The sequence below is a fragment of the Temnothorax americanus genome, unplaced genomic scaffold (assembly GCF_048541705.1).
Source record: "Temnothorax americanus isolate GAGA-0224 unplaced genomic scaffold, ASM4854170v1 Scaffold76, whole genome shotgun sequence".
Lineage (NCBI taxonomy): Eukaryota > Metazoa > Arthropoda > Insecta > Hymenoptera > Formicidae > Temnothorax > Temnothorax americanus.
The window spans coordinates 86031-106731 of record NW_027509799.1 but is presented as its reverse complement, the minus strand read 5'-3'; the positions used below and the strand labels follow the sequence as shown (position 1 = coordinate 106731).

Genomic DNA, 20701 nt, shown 5'->3' with positions numbered 1-20701 from the left:
AACCCTTTGAGGTACAAACGAAATGAAAAGTGGTACAAACGGGTACAAACAAAGTACAAACAAATTATATTATTAATTTTTAATTTTCGTAAATTCGGGCTCCAGGTTCACGAAGGTCGTGCGGCAACGGGCGAGCACCACTACCAACCACCCACACACACGAGCGCAGCACGGTAGTCGGTAACAAAATTAGCGCGGGCACAATGCGAACCCGCCTTCGCCCGAGAAAATAGAATTGGCAGGCTACCAAAGCCGAGTCTTGAATAGATTTGGACTATATAGATTCTCCTTCGCCCTCTGTTCTCCCTCGCTCGTTCGCTCGTTTGGGCATCTCGTCTCCTCTCTCGCGTCCATCCCTCGTATATACGCGGCCTTTGTGTGATGTAACGTGTCCTCATCACGTTGCTGCACTCGTTATGCGCGCTGAATTAACATGAAAATCGAGCGAGGAGATACCCTAAACCTGAACTAATGCGCGAGAGCAGTGTACGTCAAAGGCGATAATTGTGTCGCACGGTAACGACTTTTAGCACCGAGAGTGGAATATTCTACGATATTAATACTTGCTCTCGTAACGCTCCATAGAATGCACGTTTATAATGATGCGTTAAGGAAAAATTAAAATTAAAATAAGAAGAGAGAGTGAAAACAGAATCCATGCACTTAATTCTCACGTAACAACACGTGCGAAAAACGAGAGAAGAAACGTATTAATTGTTTCGGTCCCGTTATCTCGTTTTTACACGACCCGCGCATTTTCCGGACAAATTGCAATGGACAAACGGACGCGTTCGTTTGGACGATTTAACTTATAGCGTTTTTCATTGGCAGAACTGGTGCGCACTCAGTGCACATTAAGGCCGTTGTACACTGATTTAATCTCTAATATTTAAAGTAAAATGCAAATATTTTGACTGATAAAATACCTAGTACATATTTTACCAAATAGTGCAATAAAGAATATTGAGGATTTCATGATTTAACCCGTTTATTAAACATACACATTACGTTGATTTGTGTACAACGGCTTTAATGTGCACTGAGTGCGCACCAGTTCTGCCAAAGAAAAACGCTATTAAGCGGACACCAATTGTTATAACGACTGCAGGAAATTCGACTGAAACGAGTCGGCGTGAAACGCGCGAGAATTCAACGGAGCCGACATTCGGCGGTCGGGAATATCGTCGGCGTCGCGTCGGGAGTTAACAACGACAGGCTTCGCGGCTGCGAAGCGCGAGAGAGCAAAAATAAATGGAGCCGACGAAAATAAACGCGCGGCCGCTATTTTGTGTGCACCTCGACAGTTGCGTCGGTATTAACGCCAATGTGTACGGTCAATTGTGTGTGCATACGCGCGTGGTATGCGGCAAATTCGCTAATCCCACCCCAAGTTTATACGCCGGGAGCGAGCACGCTGCTCCGGCTGCTCGTGTAACCGTGCCGATGCTCCGAATACTCGAGGCCACTACGCCGCGCCGCGCCGCGCCGCCGTGACGACTCAACCGAATATCATCCATATCGACATCACGCGTAAACGCATACTAATTTTAATGCGAGAACTATAGAATTCTTCGGGGGGGGGGGGCAACCAGAACTCTGCTTATTTTTTTCAAATTTGGAAAAAGTGGGGCACACTTCACAGTGGTATTAATTTTGCCAACTGGAAAATGGCTCAATAATTCTTTACTTATTTCCAAACGTTGGTGCCAAACATGTTGATTTATTTGTGTCGCATATCAACTTCAAAAAATCCTTAGTCTATTTGTTTAATTATATATATGCTACTGTATAAAAAAAAAACGCAATTGATCCAAAATGTGTTATACCTGTCTGCGGAATTGAATGTTATTTTTTCATAGCGAACATGATTAAATTATATTGCAACTGCGGTCGAAAACAAAATAGCTTTCAGTTTTTAATACAATAGCTTTTTGAAAATTTTTCATCTTGCAAAACTGTGTATATTTAACTCGCGTATATATAAAAAAGAACTTTTCAAAAATAGAGTCTGATCCGTTATCTAAATGTGCGTAAAGCCGACTAGAGATAGACGCGATTGATATTCGATATTAAATATATACTAATCTAAATCTGTATACGGCCTTCTAGTATTGAAAATGCAAGTGGAAAGGCGTACGATGATAGAAAAGGTAAATATTAATTTTGCAATTACGAAAGCTCGTTGCATTTGCGCGAAATCAAAGTTTGGCCCAACACGAGGTTCTAATACGATTGACGGAATGAACGGTCGACAGTTTGTTTCCGCGTTTCTACGCGAAATATGAAGAGGATGACTCTATATAGAAGAAATCAAAGGTTGGCTTACACACCGGGGAATACGAGCGCTCCATCGATTTTGCCAGCGGGATTGCTCCCGTTCTTTCCTGCGATTCCGACCATTACGTAAGCATCATGGTCTTGGATCGACCTACTTTTGAAAGAAAACTTACTTCTTCCATAAATGATCGTGCGAAAGGTACGTCTGTTATCATATTGACGCAATCCTGTTGCCCAACAACAACGCGAAAAACATTTAGCAAGTGCGCGAGTTCTCTCTCCAAAACAGATCAGTTTTATACTTGCCACTTTTGTACGTATAACGCATAATCATACCTAATTAAAATTACACCAGAATTTTAACGCTAATTATAGAGAAATTATTAGAGATTAAGATAAAAGCCAGGGCCAGAGAGAGTGAAGGTTGATGCACAATATTATTCTTTGCAATTAATTCGCGCGTGTGAAATGCTAAAAACGAAAGTTTCTCGGACTAATTTCCGATATAGTATATTACACTACAAGGGCAGAAAGTTTGAGATTGTAGTGTATACTATTTTTCTTGCTGCCTGGTCGAAAGTACGGAAAAATGACATGTGTGTGTTGAAGATATTGATGCCTGCCCCGACGTTTGCGGCACGAGCGAAGCGAGTGCTGCTGGTCGGGGGCAGGCATCAAATCAAATGCATCTATAATATAATCTATAAATCAAATGCCTCATCTGTTGACTCGCCAGATGATGGTTCATGCATTTTCTTATTTTTATTTTTATTACACTAATCACAATCACATTCTGAATAGAATTTACTAATAAACATTATCATTGACTAACTGTAAACAAATTTTTAGGTTATACGAGTGAAAGTAAAAGTAGAAGTTGGGGCGATGTGAATTGGGTTTGTGGTAATATTGTGGTAGGGATTTTGTCATATATTGAGTGCCAGTGCACGCAACTAAGTTTTTACTCCCGCTATTCTAGATGGCGCGCATGTAGTTTAACCAAGGCATAAAAATGAGACTTTCTGCCGTGGAACCGGGGCCGAAAGTACGTACTTTCGACCGAGGTAGTAAGAAAATTAATTTTCGAGGTATAGCCATTCCCCGAATCAGAATGCCGCTCGCGAGTGCAATCGGTGGAAGCACGTGCGGCAGGAAAATACGTATTCGCGCGACGTGCATGTAACATCGTAACACTGGAGTCCCCGCGACAGCCTCTAAATTGCGTGCGACGCGTGTACGCGTTAATCCATCATCGAAAGACCTTGACCTTCCTACGCCGCTGTAAGGCGTCTTTTCGCGATCTAATCGTCGCGCAAGCCTAAACACGCTCGCCTACGAAATTCCATCTCGCTCGCATTTCCATTCGCCGGATATTCAGAGGCATGTTTACACGGAAGCTAATAAAATTCCAGTTACAATCTTGCAAACGTGGAAGGAACTATCCGCCAGGATAATTCCGATAATTCTATTCAGAAATACTCATTATTTTTATTTAAATGTTCCCAGGAGATAAGAGAAAAAATATATACCTAGATAAAGTCTCTGACGATAGATACTTGTGTCAAGGACACCTCGAAAAATTTCCATTCGTTTTTGGGTTATAAATAAAAAACTACAGATACCTCTATTCTCCATTATTTTTTCAAGATAAAAAAAAATTCAACACTTTTGCAACACTGTCACGTGATCAGATATCAAAATAAAATATATTAATTTATGTAAAAAAATCAGAATAGTGTATTTATTTCTCTCTATCATCAAGTTGTTCTCGATTTCATATCTGAATTTTTAAAACAATTTCTATAATATTTAGAACATAATTCGTAAAATTTCTCGTACTGTTTAATAACAATAGCGGCAAAAGATATATTTAAGTTAAACGATTGAACATGCCGCGCTAACGGCACAATTGATTATTTATATATAGAAATCATGCACGTGTATGTAGGGTAAAAGCGGCGGGTTATGCTACCGAACGAAGGTCAAACAATATATCTCGCATTCTGGAATACCCGAATGAAATCGTTCCCTTCTTTACGACGTCCTGCTATATTTGGCGAGGAACTTATCGTTTATTAAAAAATAGTACAAAGACAGTTGCATGCGTCCGCGTGTTTTATTAATAGTGTTCGACCAGACTTTGTCGATAATCAAGAGTTTATCCGTCATAAAAAGGTTACCGTCGTTACGCGACTTAAAATAACCCGAGGAGTTTGTCGAGTCCGATAAGTTTGCTTTTATTTTTGCTTTTATATTTACAGACATTTACAAACAGTAGTTACATATGTGTCACATAGTTAATATGAATAATGACAGCTACCCTTCAACTAACTTTGACACACACACACACACGCACGCACGCACGCACGCACGCACGCACGCACGCACGCACGCACGCACGCACGCACGCACGCACGCACGCACGCACGCACGCACGCACGCACGCACGCACGCACGCACGCACGCACGCACGCACGCACGCACGCACGCACGCACGCACGCACGCACGCACGCGCGCACGCACGCACGCGCGCACGCACGGACGTGAGCACGAACGCACCTGAGCACGCACGCACGCACGCACGCACGCGCGCACGCACGCACGCGCGCACGCACGCACGCACGCACGCACGCACGCACGCTCGCTCGCGCGCGCGCGCGCGCGCGCACACACACACACACACACACACACACACACACACACACACACACACACACACACACACACACACGCACGCACGCTCGCTCGCTCGCTCGCTCGCGCGCGCGCGCGCACACAAATGTATTTAAAAATATAATGCATGTCAATCGTACAAAAGACATTTTCCTCTTCTTCTATATTTTTTATTTGCGTTGAAAGTTGTATCTGCGATACAATGGAGACGAAGCTCGAAGGCTCGTAACAAGTGTTCTTTTTCGAAAATATATTTTTAGTATTTAGATGATCATCGCCCTTAGCCCATTGAATTCGTCCATTATCACGTCTGGCGGTGCAAAAAGTTCGACGAAGAATACACTCGTCACGTTAGCGAGAATCCAAAAATAGCTCTCTTGTGTGTCCCCCCCCCTCCTCTTGAATGGCTTTCTTTTCGCGTGGCTAGGTTGAATCGATGGGAATCGACGGGAATCGACGAGCGCGCCACCAGTTACGCTCGGATCTAGGTACTTAAGTCGATGTTTCTTCGCGAATAATCCGCCCACGTATGCCTCTTCGCGAGTCATGTACATACATGTTGGTATGTATCGTACATACATACATACATATGTGTATGTCCACTTGTATGTATTTCCGTACGTCCATGCGGAACACGAGCGCATGCAGAACGCGGGGGCGGATGGCGGATGGCGGAGTAGATGGAAGCGCGAAGACGGTACGCGCGGGAGTGCGGCAAAGGTACGAGAGTGTTATATAAATAGAAGCGGTCAATGCTGCTATGGGAACACTACACACAGCCACGCGCGGGTGGGGTGGATGGGTGCGTAGGGTGAGTGGAACACCTCACTCCCAATTCATTAGTCCGCATTTAGCGTGTGCTTGAGCACTCGGGGGGCTTCGATATAGCAGCGAATTGTGAAGCTCAAGAGTGCAAATCAATTGTCGGCCAAGTGTAGGAGAGAGGGGGTATATATCGAATATTAAAAAGCGCATTCCACAAATTTTACCCTGGTAGAAATACTGTTCATTAATTTACCCTTTAAGCATCTTAAGAGATTAACTGAATGCCATATTCATCTTTGCTTTCGATTATTAATCTCTTGCAACAGTTTCGCAAAATAATCAATATTACGTTTTTCATTTACATTTTATCAATGTAGCCCGATATAACAATAAATTTTATCGTTTAAGAAACTTTATAGATTTTATAAAAATAATCATAATCGTCATTGGAATGCATATTTGAAGAACTATGACTGTCGCAAGATTCTTGAATTTATTTCAATATAAAACCGCGAAAGATTGGAGATATCTTTCGTCGATTTTCAGGTAAAATATACCTCCATATTTTTACTCTCCATCGCGTAATATGGAATGATCATGACCTTTCTTCGATGACCATCTCTCTCTGTTTCCCCAAACAATCAATTGTGCCGTAAATCTTTCTCGTGGCTTTACCGGAGATTTTTAATGGATTACATGTACTTGGAATTCACGTGACTTAAAAATTTTTTAAAAATTTTGTCCCTCTTTTGTGACATCGACCTATCCCACCGCGATTTCGGAGTTAGCGCTAAACGCGTGCATCGATCGAACCACCGACTCATTACGACAATTCCTACTTTTTTCACCGTTCTCTCGGGAGTCCGATCAGAAAATAGCACGTCGCGACGCGAAAGCCGCTCCATCTCTCTCTTTCTTTCTTATGTTCTCGCGGGTGCGGTCCGTAGCCCCGAGGAGTTTGCACGCAACCAACGGCGCAAACTCCTCACGTGTGCATGGTCGCGAACACGTGAACGAGCATTGAGAGGGCACGCTTGCTTCCTGCATGGGCTACCTGTACACGCGTTACACGTCGCTTACACACGAGCACGCACTTTCGTAGCTGCCAGCTGACTTTGTCTCGTGCCCATATAGCCGTCGATCGTTATAGCCGCGCTAAATATACGAGCCGTTAACGTGCACCAGAGACTCCATTAGGAGCCAATAAATTGCACCTCTGACGAGTGAACGACGTTGCGCGCTTTATGGAACCGAAAGCGACGACGGCAACGCGACGTTTTGTTCCGCAAGCGATATACAAAATGGAAATTAATAGTATTTCATTCGGATAAAAATGTAATAAAATCGAGTGTCTGTTTTATCTCACAGAAACATTGACGGATACAAAAATTTGTGATACCACTAAAAAACTAGTAAATAAATATAGAGTAGAGTGGGGTAAGAATGCGCGGTGGATAAAAGTGCGCAGTGCAGGTATTACTTGTTTTCGTGTAAGTTAGGTTGTTAACACTAAGTTAATTTATAAGGTGTCATGACTGAGTGGCGCCATATGTAATGATAGTCGATTCAATTGAACAGCATTGAAACTATGAGATAATTTCATTTTTTATCTTTTTGATGTAATATTTTGATTTTTTCCAAACTGTATTTTATAAGTAGAAATAAACTTAAGTATAAATCATCGACAAGATATTTTGATTGACTCGTTTCTGGCGTGTGTCATGCTATAGTAAACATTTCAAATTGTTATCCGTAGACAGTAACGCTTACCGGTAATTTAAAAAGTGTCTCATGGAGCAAAAGTTCGCACTTGATATCCGAAGGTAACTCTAAAGGCCCCAGTTCCACAAACGTCGGCTAACTTTTAACCTTAGGTTAACTCACTCTTCGTCTCTTTCTAAGGGGCATGAGACACTTTTTAAGCGTTACTATCTACGGATAACAATTTAAAATGTCTAATATAGACACACGCCAGAAACGAGTTAATCAAAATGTCCTTATCGATGATTTACTTAAGTTTATTTCTACTTATAAAATACAGTTTGAAAGAAATCAAAATATTACATCAGAAAGCTGAAAAATAAAACTTACCTCATATAGCGTTTTCGATTTGTTGACTCAACCCGACTCGAGTCAGATTAAAAGTTCGGAAAAATGATAATGAAATATAATAATATGCCGCCATAATGCTAAGAATATGTGATGGAAGTTAAGAAATGCTTTCTACCATGATATAGTTTAGAGTCATCGAGTTTCAAATTAAACTTTCGATCTGACCCGAGTCGGGTCGAGTAACAAATCGAAAATTAATAGTTTCAACGCTGTTTAGTCGAATCGGCTGTCACACGGCGCCACTCAGTCATGCCAGTTTACGAATTAACTCAGTATTGTCAACCTAATTTACACGAAAATAAATATACCTTCATTGTACACTTTTGTCCCACTGAATACGTACTTTTGTCCCACCGGTGGGGCAAAGGTGCGTTTTTGCAATCAGTTCAAAAAAAGTTTATTACATGGAATGTATTCAAAATATAGATATAAACCCTAGTGAACTTGAAAAGAGAATATTTGAAGATTTTACAGTTCAAATTTCAAGACTCTAGCTATATCTCAACGGTAGATGTATGGGATCAAAAACTAAGCGCGTACTTTTGCCCCACTCTACTCTAATTAAATAAAATTCAAATATCTTAAAATATCACTATTAATTAATAATAAATTGTTATGATTTTATTATTATATAATTACTGCCTATATAAAATTTATTTTGTTTAACGATATAGGATGACCACCTGCTCTTTTCGCGTATTACGATATCGATTGGTCAGTTCTAACTTTATTTTGTCGAAAACGAAAGTCTCTTTGGTACATCTTAAAAATAAAACAATTATTTATTAAAACATTCAAATCAAGTTATTGAAATCTTTGGATAAATTAAATTTGTCAAATACGAATAAATAGACGTAATATCAAATCAATATTAGACATAATGATTCAATCTCCTCTAATCGCGTTTTCCAATCGCACTTAGTTCTCGTTGCGCATCAGAAACGGAGAAAGAAGCCTGTTCAGTACAATTCGAGTAGTCAAGTAGGTACAAAGTGCAATGGTAGTTTTACGCGTCAATCTTCACAATGCTGTTCTCTCGGCATTGCCTCGTGCAGAAGAACGACATAAATAGCGTTATCATGAGTGTTCACACCGCAGCCGATAACGGCGGATAATTTTGCCGTCCATCGACGGACGCGCGGAGATTTCTCGCGGGACGACCGCCGCGCCGCGCGCCGCGCCGACAGCTCGCCCTGCTATTTTTAGCGTCACGTTCATTAAGAATAATCTAGCCGCGAATAAAAAGATGTAAGTGGAACAGGCTCGATAAGGTCGACCGATAAAGATGTCGCACGATACGAATTCTCCTCGAGGACAAATTAATCCGTTTTTATCGTCGTGGCATATTATTTCGGAATTACAAGTTATTCGCACAAATTTCAAAAAAAAAAAAATTATTTTTTCCGAAAAAATGTTCAAAACCATTATTATGGAAGAAATCTGTTATGCAAAAAGTAGAGCATACAAAAAAGACATTCACAAAGTACGCGCATTTGTTTATCTCGTATACTAAAAATAAAATAATAAAATTTGTGCTCGTATTAAAAACTTACACTATTTATTTCTTCTATCAAGGTTTTTTTCGTTTGATTAAGTAAAGAGTAATTATTTAGAATAGGGCCTTTTTCGAATTTTGATATTTTTTTGCGGCTCTCTTGGTAAAAATCTTTGTTGTGACTCCGACAGTGATAATCATTCAGGGAGCCCGAAAAATATATAACATCTATTTTTTTACCTTTTTTTAAAGTACCCTTCAACTTTGCTCGCAAACGTTCAACTTTCTTTTACTTGAAAGTACACATGTAGACGGTGGTGGGTGGGGGTGGCCTCGGTTCGGGTGGAAAGTTGAAAACCCGAACCGTATAACAATGATATAGACCTCGTTTCGCCTTATAAGCAGAGGTGAGGTGGAGTGGGGTAAATCTCGCTTTGCGTGGAAAGTGCTGTCCAGAGAACCATCAACGCAAACCGAGGTCCACCCCCATCCACCCCCGCCTACATGTGTACTGTCTATACAATATCAGCAAATTACTTCCTTTCATATTGACACAAACGTTTGACACCGAAATGACGCAATAAAATAGACATGATTCACGAATCACTACCTGCCCTTTTCAAAACCAAAATCGGTTTTTTAAGGGCCACTATATATTTATAACATCGGCGTCGGAAGATCCGGAAAATCACATCGGAAAAAATAGGTTAAAAAATAGAAAAGTTACATATTTTTCGGGCTCCTTTCGGTTATCACTGTCGGAGTCACAGCAGAGATTTTTATACCAAGAGAGCCGCAAACCAAATATCAAAATTAAAAAAAAGGCCTATTTTGTAAATAATTATCAAGTAAAGATTGTGTAAATCAAGTAGTATTGCAAAAGACTGCGTATACTATTTATGGAAATATTTGTAATATTCAGCTTAAGAGTGGAAAATATTTTTTGTTCTGCCCATGTTTCAAATAAATAAATTCTTCTAAATATAAATAAAGAGTATCTAAATCATGCATATAAGTAATTTTCCTTTTCATACAAACCACCTCTATATATAGCTTTTTCGATTCAAGCGTCACTATATAGACATAGATGAGATCGCGGCAACGTCGCGAGGGCAGGCAAGACAATTTGAGATCGGGATAGGGTGTCTTCCCAAAGGAAAGAGAATTCCGATAATCGCCGTCTGTAAGGAAATAATTAATCGCGTCTGCAAAATCGCGGGTTGCGCGCGTTGGACGCGAATAGCCGAGATTACGCGGCGAGGGTGGGTGGAACGAGGAGGAGGAACGCGGCAAGATATCGTCTTTGGTCGCACGGTGTCGATCGATACTATGCTATCTATTATTAGACGTGTAACGGTACACGGATCGTTATTATTATTATGCGAAATGTATTTGTAGCCGACTCACGAAGACAACGACGATCACGACGACGACGACGAAGCCAGTTCTATTCCAGCCGCGAAAATAATGGCACGTCCGTTAAGCTAGCTTGAAATTACAAAAGACACTCTAATTGCAAAATTAGACAAAGAAGGTGTCGCATAAAGAGAAAGACTTTGGGGGGAGGAGGAGGAGGCAGAGAAACTCGATCGGCAAACTAATCGTTGAACTTCCGCGACGGTGAATGGAATTAAATCTCGCTAAAGCTCGCAAAATCGCTTAACCGCACCGCCTCGACGCCGCGTTAATAATGAACCGCGCGCGCTCGTATCGCGATAATTTCGCAGGTTCCCTCCCCCCTTCCTCTCGTCTTCGCGATATGGAAAACACTTTTAATGCGCTCGACGCGTGCACCTGGCGGAATTATCAGCCGCGACGCGCTAAATCAACTATAATCGACACAACGTTCGCTGGTGACTATATGTAATTTCTACATTTTTATTTTTATTTCTTTCTTTCTTTTTTTTTGCACAATCCAACGATTTCTTTCCTTATTCGCCCGAACGAGCAAAAATGTCCCGCGAGAAAATAAGTGAAGAACGCGATCATACCTAAATTATTTAACAGTGTATTGACCGCCGCGCCACGAGACCGCACAGCGCTATATTACCTATCTATACCCTGAGAATAAATAATGCAGACTGCACGGTGGTTCCAAACGTATGTCTTTCTTTCCGGCCCCTTCAATGTGCTTAAACCTTAAAAATAAACGATCTCGCCGAAACGGTCGCGGCGAAGATTCGGCCCGCATCGATTTTCAATCAACCGCAATCTTCGTCGGGCCGCTTCTGGAAAGAAACGAGCGGATTAATTATACACCGGGCCGCCTAATTTCGGCTCGACGGTTATTCGCCGTCGCTGAGTGACCGCGCGATGACGAACTAGATGGAAATTGTGTTAAACGGAATCAAGCTTGTACGATAAATTTAATCCCCTCCCCCCCCCCGTGGTCTATTGCCGTCACTCCGTTATAAACGCGCCGTGCATTCACCGATTTTTTTAATTCTTGTTGGGAATTCTATCGTTACAAACCTTTACGGATAATTTTGGCAAATATAAATGTCACAAAGATTAAGTACAAGTATGGCAAATTATGAATTATTAATATGTGAATAAATAAAACAATATCACTATTTTCGAAAAAAATAGAGCTTGTTTTTAAAACAGCTTGCATAAATTATACTTTATATTTCCGAAAAACCACAGGTAATTAGGAGAGGACAAGAGAATTGGCACACACACACACTTGTTAAAAAATATATAATAAATATATTATAATCACCGAATATATTTATTTAAACTTTTATAGTAATTATATAAATTCGAAAAACATTAAACTTCAATTTAGTATAACATAAATATTTAGATTCCAATAAAATCAACAAAAAAAAAACTTTTTTTTTTAAATAAAAGTAAACTCATCCCCAGGCATCGGGCAATGAGAACTACCTTATGAGTAATGAAATCCATTGCCTGTACAAAACATTTAAGTGAGTAATAAAGTACTTATTTATGGAAACAGTAATTAAATAGGTAAAAAATAGATTTTATTATTTTCCATTAACCTACCCTGGTATTAGAAATTGCCTTGCCAGCGCCACGACACTTGTCAGCGCCATGCAAGTTTGCCACGCTACAGCCTTATCCTAAAAAACTGGAAAGAGCCATATCAGGGCCATGTCCGCGCCTAATGTATCATTTACATAAAATTGAACGGGCGCAGGTCTGGATTTGACTGTGTTTCTAATGCAGTCCACACTTGCGCCACATTAGGTATGTGCTGTCGAGATTCTTCTCTTTGGCTTCTAGATCGACTTCTTAATTGTTTTAGAAATTATAATAGAACGAGATCAATCATTAAATTTAAGATTTCTTTTATCATTTTATAATTAATTTTTACGAATGCAAAAGTCGTAAATAAAATTGATTACCTTTTTTACAAGCTACGCATTCGTATGTTTAAAATTTCAAAATTTGTATACCCAAAGTAATTAGAGCGTTCTAATTACACCATTGGAGTTAGTTCGAATTACCCCATTACTCTAATTTTTGTCAGTGATTTAAAAGAAAAACTACTGTCGAGTAATCGACAAATATTGATTTTAAGTTAGGGTCTTCAGGAAATGAATTGTAGGGCTTTAAAAGAGCTACAAAATGAGGGGTTATTAAATCATGTACGGTCAAAATTCGCCGAGTTATTGCGAAAAAACGAAATTTTTCATTCCCCCTTCCCCCCTTAAAAATCCATCGGTCCGATTAGCCCGACAACTCAGAAATAAGCTCTTCTACATCCCCCCAACAACCCTAAAAAGGTTTCATTGATACCGCTTCACTTCCGAGCTCAAATGTCTAATTTGACTGGACTATAAATATATACGTATACAACCCGCCGCGCTGGAGAGAGATCTCTGGCGATCATTCGAGTCAGCAGGATACACCTTTGAGTTGCCGTTAGGCCGTATCACACTAGCGATTGCTGTTGGCGGTCGCTGTCGCAGTTGCGGTTGGCGCTGCTGTTCGTTCAATCACACTAGCTGTTGTTTGGGGCGTTCCGCGCTGACGGCGTTCAATGGCGTTCAAAGCCTTTATCAACATTTTTCGTAGTGTTGACTAATAAAGAAGTGAATTTTACCCAAGTAGTCTTGTTAAGACAATCTTTTTAGCTTAGAATGAGTAAAAAATTGAAGCAGTATCAGTATTACGTCGAAAGACAGCGGCGAAATCTACGTATAGCAGCATTATTCGGAATTATTGTTCAGAGCTTTATTGAAGGAACTTCAAATCGAAAAATTTGGGTGAGGTCTTGGGTGGCTCGAAGGAAACATCATGGTTTTCATCACAATCTATTTCTGGAACTGTCTCTAGAAGATCCAAACAAATTTCGCAGGTATTTTTTAATGTATAATAATGGTATTTATATTTTAAAATAACTGCTTTTCACATCTAAACTCAAGTAATTTTATTTTAATCTCATGTCCAGGTGCCATCAAACGGACACAAATACATTTGAATTCCTGCTTCAAAAGGTTACTCCTCTAATTCAGAAACAAAATACGCACTTGCGGGAATGTATCTCACCTGCTGAAAGGTTGTCAGTTACATTGCGACATTTAGCTACAGGTAATGTATATTTTCATCACAAAAGGAATATACCAAAACCTTAAGTGACCAATTATGAAATTGAGTTTTGATTTTAGGTGAGACACAGGAGTCTTTATCGCTCAGCTTTCGTCTGGGACAAAGTACCATTTCTGGTATTATCAGAGACACCTGCTCTGCTTTGATCAAAGTCCTGCAGATGGATTATTTGAAGTTACCAAGTAGCGAAGAAGAATGGAAAGTTGTAGCTACTGATTTTGGAGAGAGGTGGAATTTTTTTAATTGTATCGGAGCCTTTGATGGGAAGCATGTTCTGATTGATCCACCTCTAAATTCTGGCTCCCTTTATTATAACTATAAAGACAGTTACAGTATTGTGCTACTGGCATTGGTAGACGCCCAGCTACGTTTCATTTACGTGGATGTAGGCACTAATGGCCGGATTAGTGACTCTGGCATTTGGAACAAGTCCACTCTGAAAGCTCACATTCACAGCAATTCATTGAAAATCCCTCCTGCAGCATCTTTGCCCGGCACAGAAACGGAATTTCCCTTTGTCATTGTAGGTGATGAAGGATTTCCGCTATCTATGAACATACTCATACCTTACCCTGGGTCTTCATGCACTGTACGTATTGACAGGAAAATTTTTAACTATAGGTAGGTCTGATTTTTATGAGATTTATTACGAAAACAGTGTGTAGTATTTCAAAATATATAATAATTAGAATAAATTTTCCTTTGAGGCTTTCAAGAGCTCGCAGATGCTCCGAAAACACTTTTGGGGTAATGGGAGCCCGTTTCCAGATATTTCGAAGTCCAATGAGATACGACCCCCACTGTGCAAAAGAGATCGTTCTTGCATGCTGTTGCTTGCACAATATGCTGCGGTCTCAAGTCGTCGGGCGAGCAATGTACACTCCACCTACCTTCCTCAATGAAGAGGATGTATTTGGAGGCGAAATAAGGTTTGGAGATTGGCGCAATGAGCCAGTACAAGGCATTGTGAACTTTGTTCATCAGGGCGGGAACAGACATTCCAATCCTGCCCTGCAATTGAGAGACATGTGGTGTGCATATTTTAATACAGTGGGAGCTGTACCATGGCAAATAAAAATGGTTAATTTCTAATGGCATAAATATAGACATAGATGTATGCATAAAAATAAACTAATTATTAAAATTGTAAAAACTTGGGTAAACTTGTGGTGATATTATTAATGTAGACCTGTATAGATAAAGTGATAATATGGAGGTATGTGATGGTTATATCCACTGAACCAAATAAAAGTTTAAGTTCTATAATAAGCATTTTTATTACAATATACCAACTTCAAATTAGACAATTAATTAATAACATTAATTAAAATGAATTACAATAATTACCAAATAATTAAAATTAGTTATAGGAAACAAATACAACTAAAACTACTTTTTATACAAACTAAAACTAGTGGCACAAAATGTAAATCATAAAGCCATTCTTAAAAAATAAATCAAGTTCTGATTATCCGTACAACTAAATGCTGCCATTTACAGTCAGCATATAACGAGTTTGTGAATGCTCTTTTCTTCACATTATAAAAATCTATAACATGGATACTAGTCACAGAAAGTCAGGTAATATCTTTGGCACCATTTTTGGCTAAAATAATGGACAGGATTAAATTGCACACTCTTAGCTTAACAATCAATGTTTTTGGTCATAACTCATGACTGAAATAAAAATACTGTTGTATAATAATACTAATACTAATTATAACAAAAAATAAAATTGTGTGCACTTAATTTGGTAACCTTTCTGCCACGTACATTCAATGTTTGGAGGGGAAAAAACATGATTTAATATCTAGTAAGAACTATCAAAATCTCATTTTCACATTGTTTTCTTTTTTCGTTTTCCAAACTTCGAATGCGAGTTGCAACGAGGTTGCCAAATATGTCTGCATCATCTTCTTGAGGAGGAGTAAGAGGCAGTGGCTGATTGGCTTTTTGCATCAGATCGATTGCTTTTTCCATGATGGCAGTTGATTTATAACGTTTAGTTCCCCTGTTTTCATACAAATTGTTGCAAGGGGCAGATGGTGGGCGAGGAGGAGAGAGAAGCACAGGTGAAGTCAAAGGCTGAGAACTGTTGGCGCTTGACGCACTTGGAAGGCTCATTGGGGAAGTACAAGACGAATTGGTGGTCGGAGAATTTGTTGTAGCACCTTCACATACAGGTTGCAGATCATTGTTTGGATCATCAGGAATTTTCGTAAACATCTGGAAGTAGAAAATAAAGATTACATTTATACATATGTAAATTGTTTACTAAATTACTGACTTCCAAAACATTCACCTGCAGATTTTCATCATAATAAACAGGTAGTACCAGTTCTGTATTCATGGCTGTCTGACTTTGGATTACTGGCAGATTTGACGAGGATTCGGCCTGAACACAGGCTTTTTCGAGGAAAAAAAGCTTTTTGTACAAGTGCCACTTGGGCACATAAATGCCGTCCCCGTCTGCCCCACTGCACTTGTTTTTGGATTCCCTGACCTTCTTATGGTTACTCATAAAAGTCTGTTTAATATTTTTCCATCTATCTGCAACAGAATCGCCTGCAAACGCACAATCACAATTAAGAAATTTCAATGCAAAACAGAGTTCATATGATAATGCAAAGTCCTAAATGTACCGGTTGTTACTTATTTATAACGGACAGAAATGCTGCATTGCAATTGGATTATTATTTAGTGTGAATAGTATTCATAATATGACATAACCTGAAAATGAACTTACTGGTGAAGTTGGGCCCCAAGGCCGTCGCGACCTGGTCCCAGGCATTGCTTTTTAAGTCGTTTCTTCTATAAATGTCTAGTGTGCAGTCCCAAAGTATCGGTCGCCGCTCAACTTCCTCAACAAGGTGGAAATCCAACTCGTTAGTAAAAATACTCTTTTTCGGCGCCATCGTGTATCGTGCTCCCTTCAAAATCCTCTTGTATTCGCGCCGACTACGTACTGGGCGTTGATTTGCTGCTGTCGCTGATGCTGTCGCGAAAAATAGACCTCAGCCTAAACGGCAACAGCGAACAACAACCGCGAGCTGTTGCGCTCTGATTGGTCGACGCACGACATCAACAGCAACAGCGACCGCAACCGCCAACAGCAATCGCTAGTGTGATACGGCCTTACATCGTCGTTTGTGCGGGCTCGCGCGTGCATAACACACGCGCTCGCAACACAACACTCGCAGGCGCAACGCGCAACGTAACCGCGCGCCAATATGCGCGCATGCATAATGCCAAGCATAACCGCCGCGACTAGTTTATTTATAACGCGGTGCGGAAATACACCCGGCTTATGCCTTTATTGTAAAACGTCGTTGTGTAACGACGTTGTGTAACGTAATTGCACGATAGTACGGCGACGCGTATGCGAGAGCGCGGCGCATGCACTTGCTGCGTCCTTCCCTCCTCACCACTTCCTCCTTCCTCCATTCTTCTAACTCTCTTGTCGTCCTTCTTTTTTCCATTTGCCGAGTCGCGATATCTCGCTGAGATACGCAGCGGCAGAATTGACGAAAGCAAGCAGAAACGTCAATCCCCCGACGTGTAAGTATAACGTCGAAACGGTCGAAACGAAGACGCCTCCGTCCGTTCGAAACCGCGAAAAACAAACGCGACCGATCGCGAGGGTCTCGCCCGCAATGACTTTGATTTACGATGCAATGAAAGCGACGTAAGAATTAATTTCATCGAATCACTTCGGCCGGCTTTGACTTCTCAATGCCTCGCAAATAGATCGCACGTGTATTATTAATCGTGACGGAGCTGCCAATGGTTTCACGTAGGCACGTTTACCCGGCCGGTATTCGTGAAGTAAACGACGCAACATCTGGCGTCGAATGTATTTTTTGTCATCGCATAATCGAGAGTGCAATGCGATTAGATACTAGCAATGAGATCAAATGACACAAATAGCGTGTATAATAACAAAAAAATAGTATTTACTTGCAGGTTGAGGTTGAAATATAGAAAGATCAATTCAAACTCTCTCTATCTCTTCGTAAGTATTTCTAAAAATAATTATTTCTCGCAAGCAAAATCTAATCTTGATATAGTTGAGGCATTAAAAATTTAACATAATATATATCTATTCTATATACATGTATACATATAACGTTTTTAATGCTTCCACAATATCTTATCGAGATTAGATTCTGCTTGTGTGTACACACACACACACACACACACGCACACGCACACGCACACGCACACGCACACGCACACGCACACGCACACGCACACGCACACGCACACGCACACGCACACGCACACGCACACGCACACGCACACGCACACGCACACGCACACGCACACGCACACGCACACGCACACGCACACGCACACGCACACGCACACGCACACGCACACGCACACGCACACGCACACGCACACGCACACGCACACGCACACGCACACGCACACGCACACGCACACGCACACGCACACGCACACGCACACGCACACGCACACGCACACGCACACGCACACGCACACGCACACGCACACGCACACGCACACGCACACGCACACGCACACGCACACGCACACGCACACGCACACGCACACGCACACGCACACGCACACGCACACGCACACGCACACGCACACGCACACGCACACGCACACGCACACGCACACGCACACACACACGCACACGCACACGCACACGCACACGCACACGCACACGCACACGCACACGCACACACACACACACACACACAAAACTTATCGAAAATAAGTTGTAAATCTTAATATATAAAACAAAGTCGGGTTGGTTACACCACTTATAACTCAAGAACGGCTGGACAAATTTTGTATTAAGACCATATAAAATAGGGGTAGAATTTACTGGAAGAAACTATATAGAGTGTATAGTTTATCGTTACCGGGGCGAAGCCCGGCGGGGCATGCTATATAAATTATCGAATGAGAGATTCATATTGAATCGAAAGTTGAATAAGAATCGCAAGTACACATTGAGCCTGGGGGTTTCCTGCTAGATACACCTCGAAAATACAGTTGAAAAGGTCGGGCGTATCTCGTCTAAACGGCCACCCACAATCGCTTGAATTTTCGAAAATGGCACGAAGCGGATCGAATTCCTTTTTCCTCGTAGAGTCGTAGAAGTCTCTCAAGCCGGCTGCCTCTCGAAACGTTAGCCAAGCCGGGTATTTACGATACTGGGACGCGAATGTCTCTAATTATAGATTATTGCGGCATCCTCTCTTAGTATATGCATTCAACCGCATACTGGTTGTAGTCAGGCACACCATATAAATAAATAGAAATACGAGATAATTCTTTCTTTCTCTCTTTTATTAACTCATACTAATTCGATTACTCATTAACCCGACATTGCATAAGAAAATAATCGGCAAGAAATGGAACTGTCGTGAAATTATAAAATCTATAGGCTGTTACCATTAAAGTAAGGGTATTGCAAAATTTTCTTTTTAATTAAAGGATATGAATTTAAAAAATAAGTTTTTCGCTATCTTCTCTCTCTTTTGCTTCTTCTATATTAAACACGTGTAAAGTCTTCTCTTTATTATTCTTGAATTAGCTTTAAGTATCTTGCTTCTACTACCTTGACTCAAATGTTTATTGCATTATTCCATATTCCATCACTAAAATGTATGCATATAGATGTATATGAGGTGTAAATGTATGAGAGTATACCGCAGTATACTGAACTCTGGGTCTATAGGTTCGCCAAACTGAACCTGACTATGCAGATCAATCATCCCTAAGAGATGTTATGTGGAATACTTCACAATATTAGCAACGGTGAGATAGTTATTAAAGTTATCTCGCGTTATTAAATGTATGTCTCAAGTACTATAAAGCCAAGTTATCAATAAATAAAAATAGATATAGGTATGAAAATTGTAATAAAATTAGCTTATTTATTATAAGAAAAATATAATAGACAGCGTACTTTTCTTTATGAAATAAATTAATTGAAAAATTCTATCTGACAATGAAATACTTTCTATTCGTTTTTTATACAGGGTATCCCAGGTTTCAGCCGAATTGCGCCAATGTATTCTATGTATAAGAATAAAAAAAAGTTATATAAACATAAATATAAAAAAATCTCTAAACATTGTTCTTTTACCAGTTTATATAATATTTAATCATAAAAACATAAAGAAACAAAACTCAAACTTTAAATTCTATTTTAAAAATATTTGAAACAAAGAGAAAATAAAGTAACATAACCAAGTTAACAATTATTCCGTACTATGTTCTACAGATACCTATAACGTAATTTTTATTTTACATAAATATGTAAACAAAATACATAAACATCTTATTCCAATCTTCATTATCCATTAGATATGAACAACATGAAGAACTTTAAGTAAAAATTATATATTTTAAAAACGTCAATATTGTACTTGACAGTTTTATTTTATTTTTCCCTTTTTTCTTGTTTTTTCTCTACAATAATTATATGAGAAATAACCTCAAAAAGTAAATCTATTATAATATACTTGATAAAAAAAAAAATTCACGATAAAAAATTAACTAAATAATATTATTAAAATATCTTTACGTTTCTTTTCAATTGTGTTTTTTGAAGATCTTATGCTTATGCAATCATGTATAAAATGTTCAATAAATTGGCAGTTATTAATTACGTAAGATGATTAAGATTCATCCTAATTTGTTCTAGTCATGCTTATTAATCACTAGAATAGAACAATCGCACTTTGCGTGGCACTCCTGATATTAATCGATGCTCACTTTATACTATTATATAATACACTATATATGTATAGATT

General features: G+C 39.8%; 2 protein-coding genes and 1 long non-coding RNA gene across 8 annotated transcripts in view; 1 reads left to right on the top strand and 2 right to left on the bottom strand.

Annotated features, from left to right (window-relative positions):
• The window catches only part of Hdac4 (histone deacetylase 4), a 211336-nt gene that overhangs the window by 119043 nt on the left and 71592 nt on the right, over positions 1-20701 (bottom strand). The gene's annotated exons all lie outside the window — the stretch shown is intronic.
• On the bottom strand, positions 15266-17135 carry LOC143906811 (uncharacterized). Its single transcript, XM_077423085.1, has 3 exons — positions 16648-17135; positions 16204-16466; positions 15266-16127 (listed from the first exon to the last, which is right to left on the bottom strand). The coding sequence occupies exons 1-3, from the start codon at positions 16814-16816 to the stop codon at positions 15705-15707; spliced, it is 855 nt and encodes a 284-aa protein (XP_077279211.1). The 5' UTR covers positions 16817-17135; the 3' UTR covers positions 15266-15704.
• LOC143906815 (uncharacterized) lies at positions 17315-20196 on the top strand. The gene is made up of 4 exons (XR_013259670.1): positions 17315-17459; positions 17865-17913; positions 19621-19700; positions 19925-20196. It is a non-coding gene; the product is annotated as an uncharacterized LOC143906815 (long non-coding RNA).

Excerpts from the sequence above, each read along its gene's own strand:
- LOC143906811 (XM_077423085.1), bottom strand. The coding sequence starts at position 16,816 with ATGGCGCCGAAAAAGAGTATTTTTACTAACGAGTTGGATTTCCACCTT. Across the intron at positions 16,467-16,647 it reads CTTGGGGCCCAACTTCACCA|GCGATTCTGTTGCAGATAGA; the intron begins GTAAGTTCATTT and ends GTGCGTTTGCAG. Across the intron at positions 16,128-16,203 it reads ATTATGATGAAAATCTGCAG|ATGTTTACGAAAATTCCTGA; the intron begins GTGAATGTTTTG and ends TTCTACTTCCAG.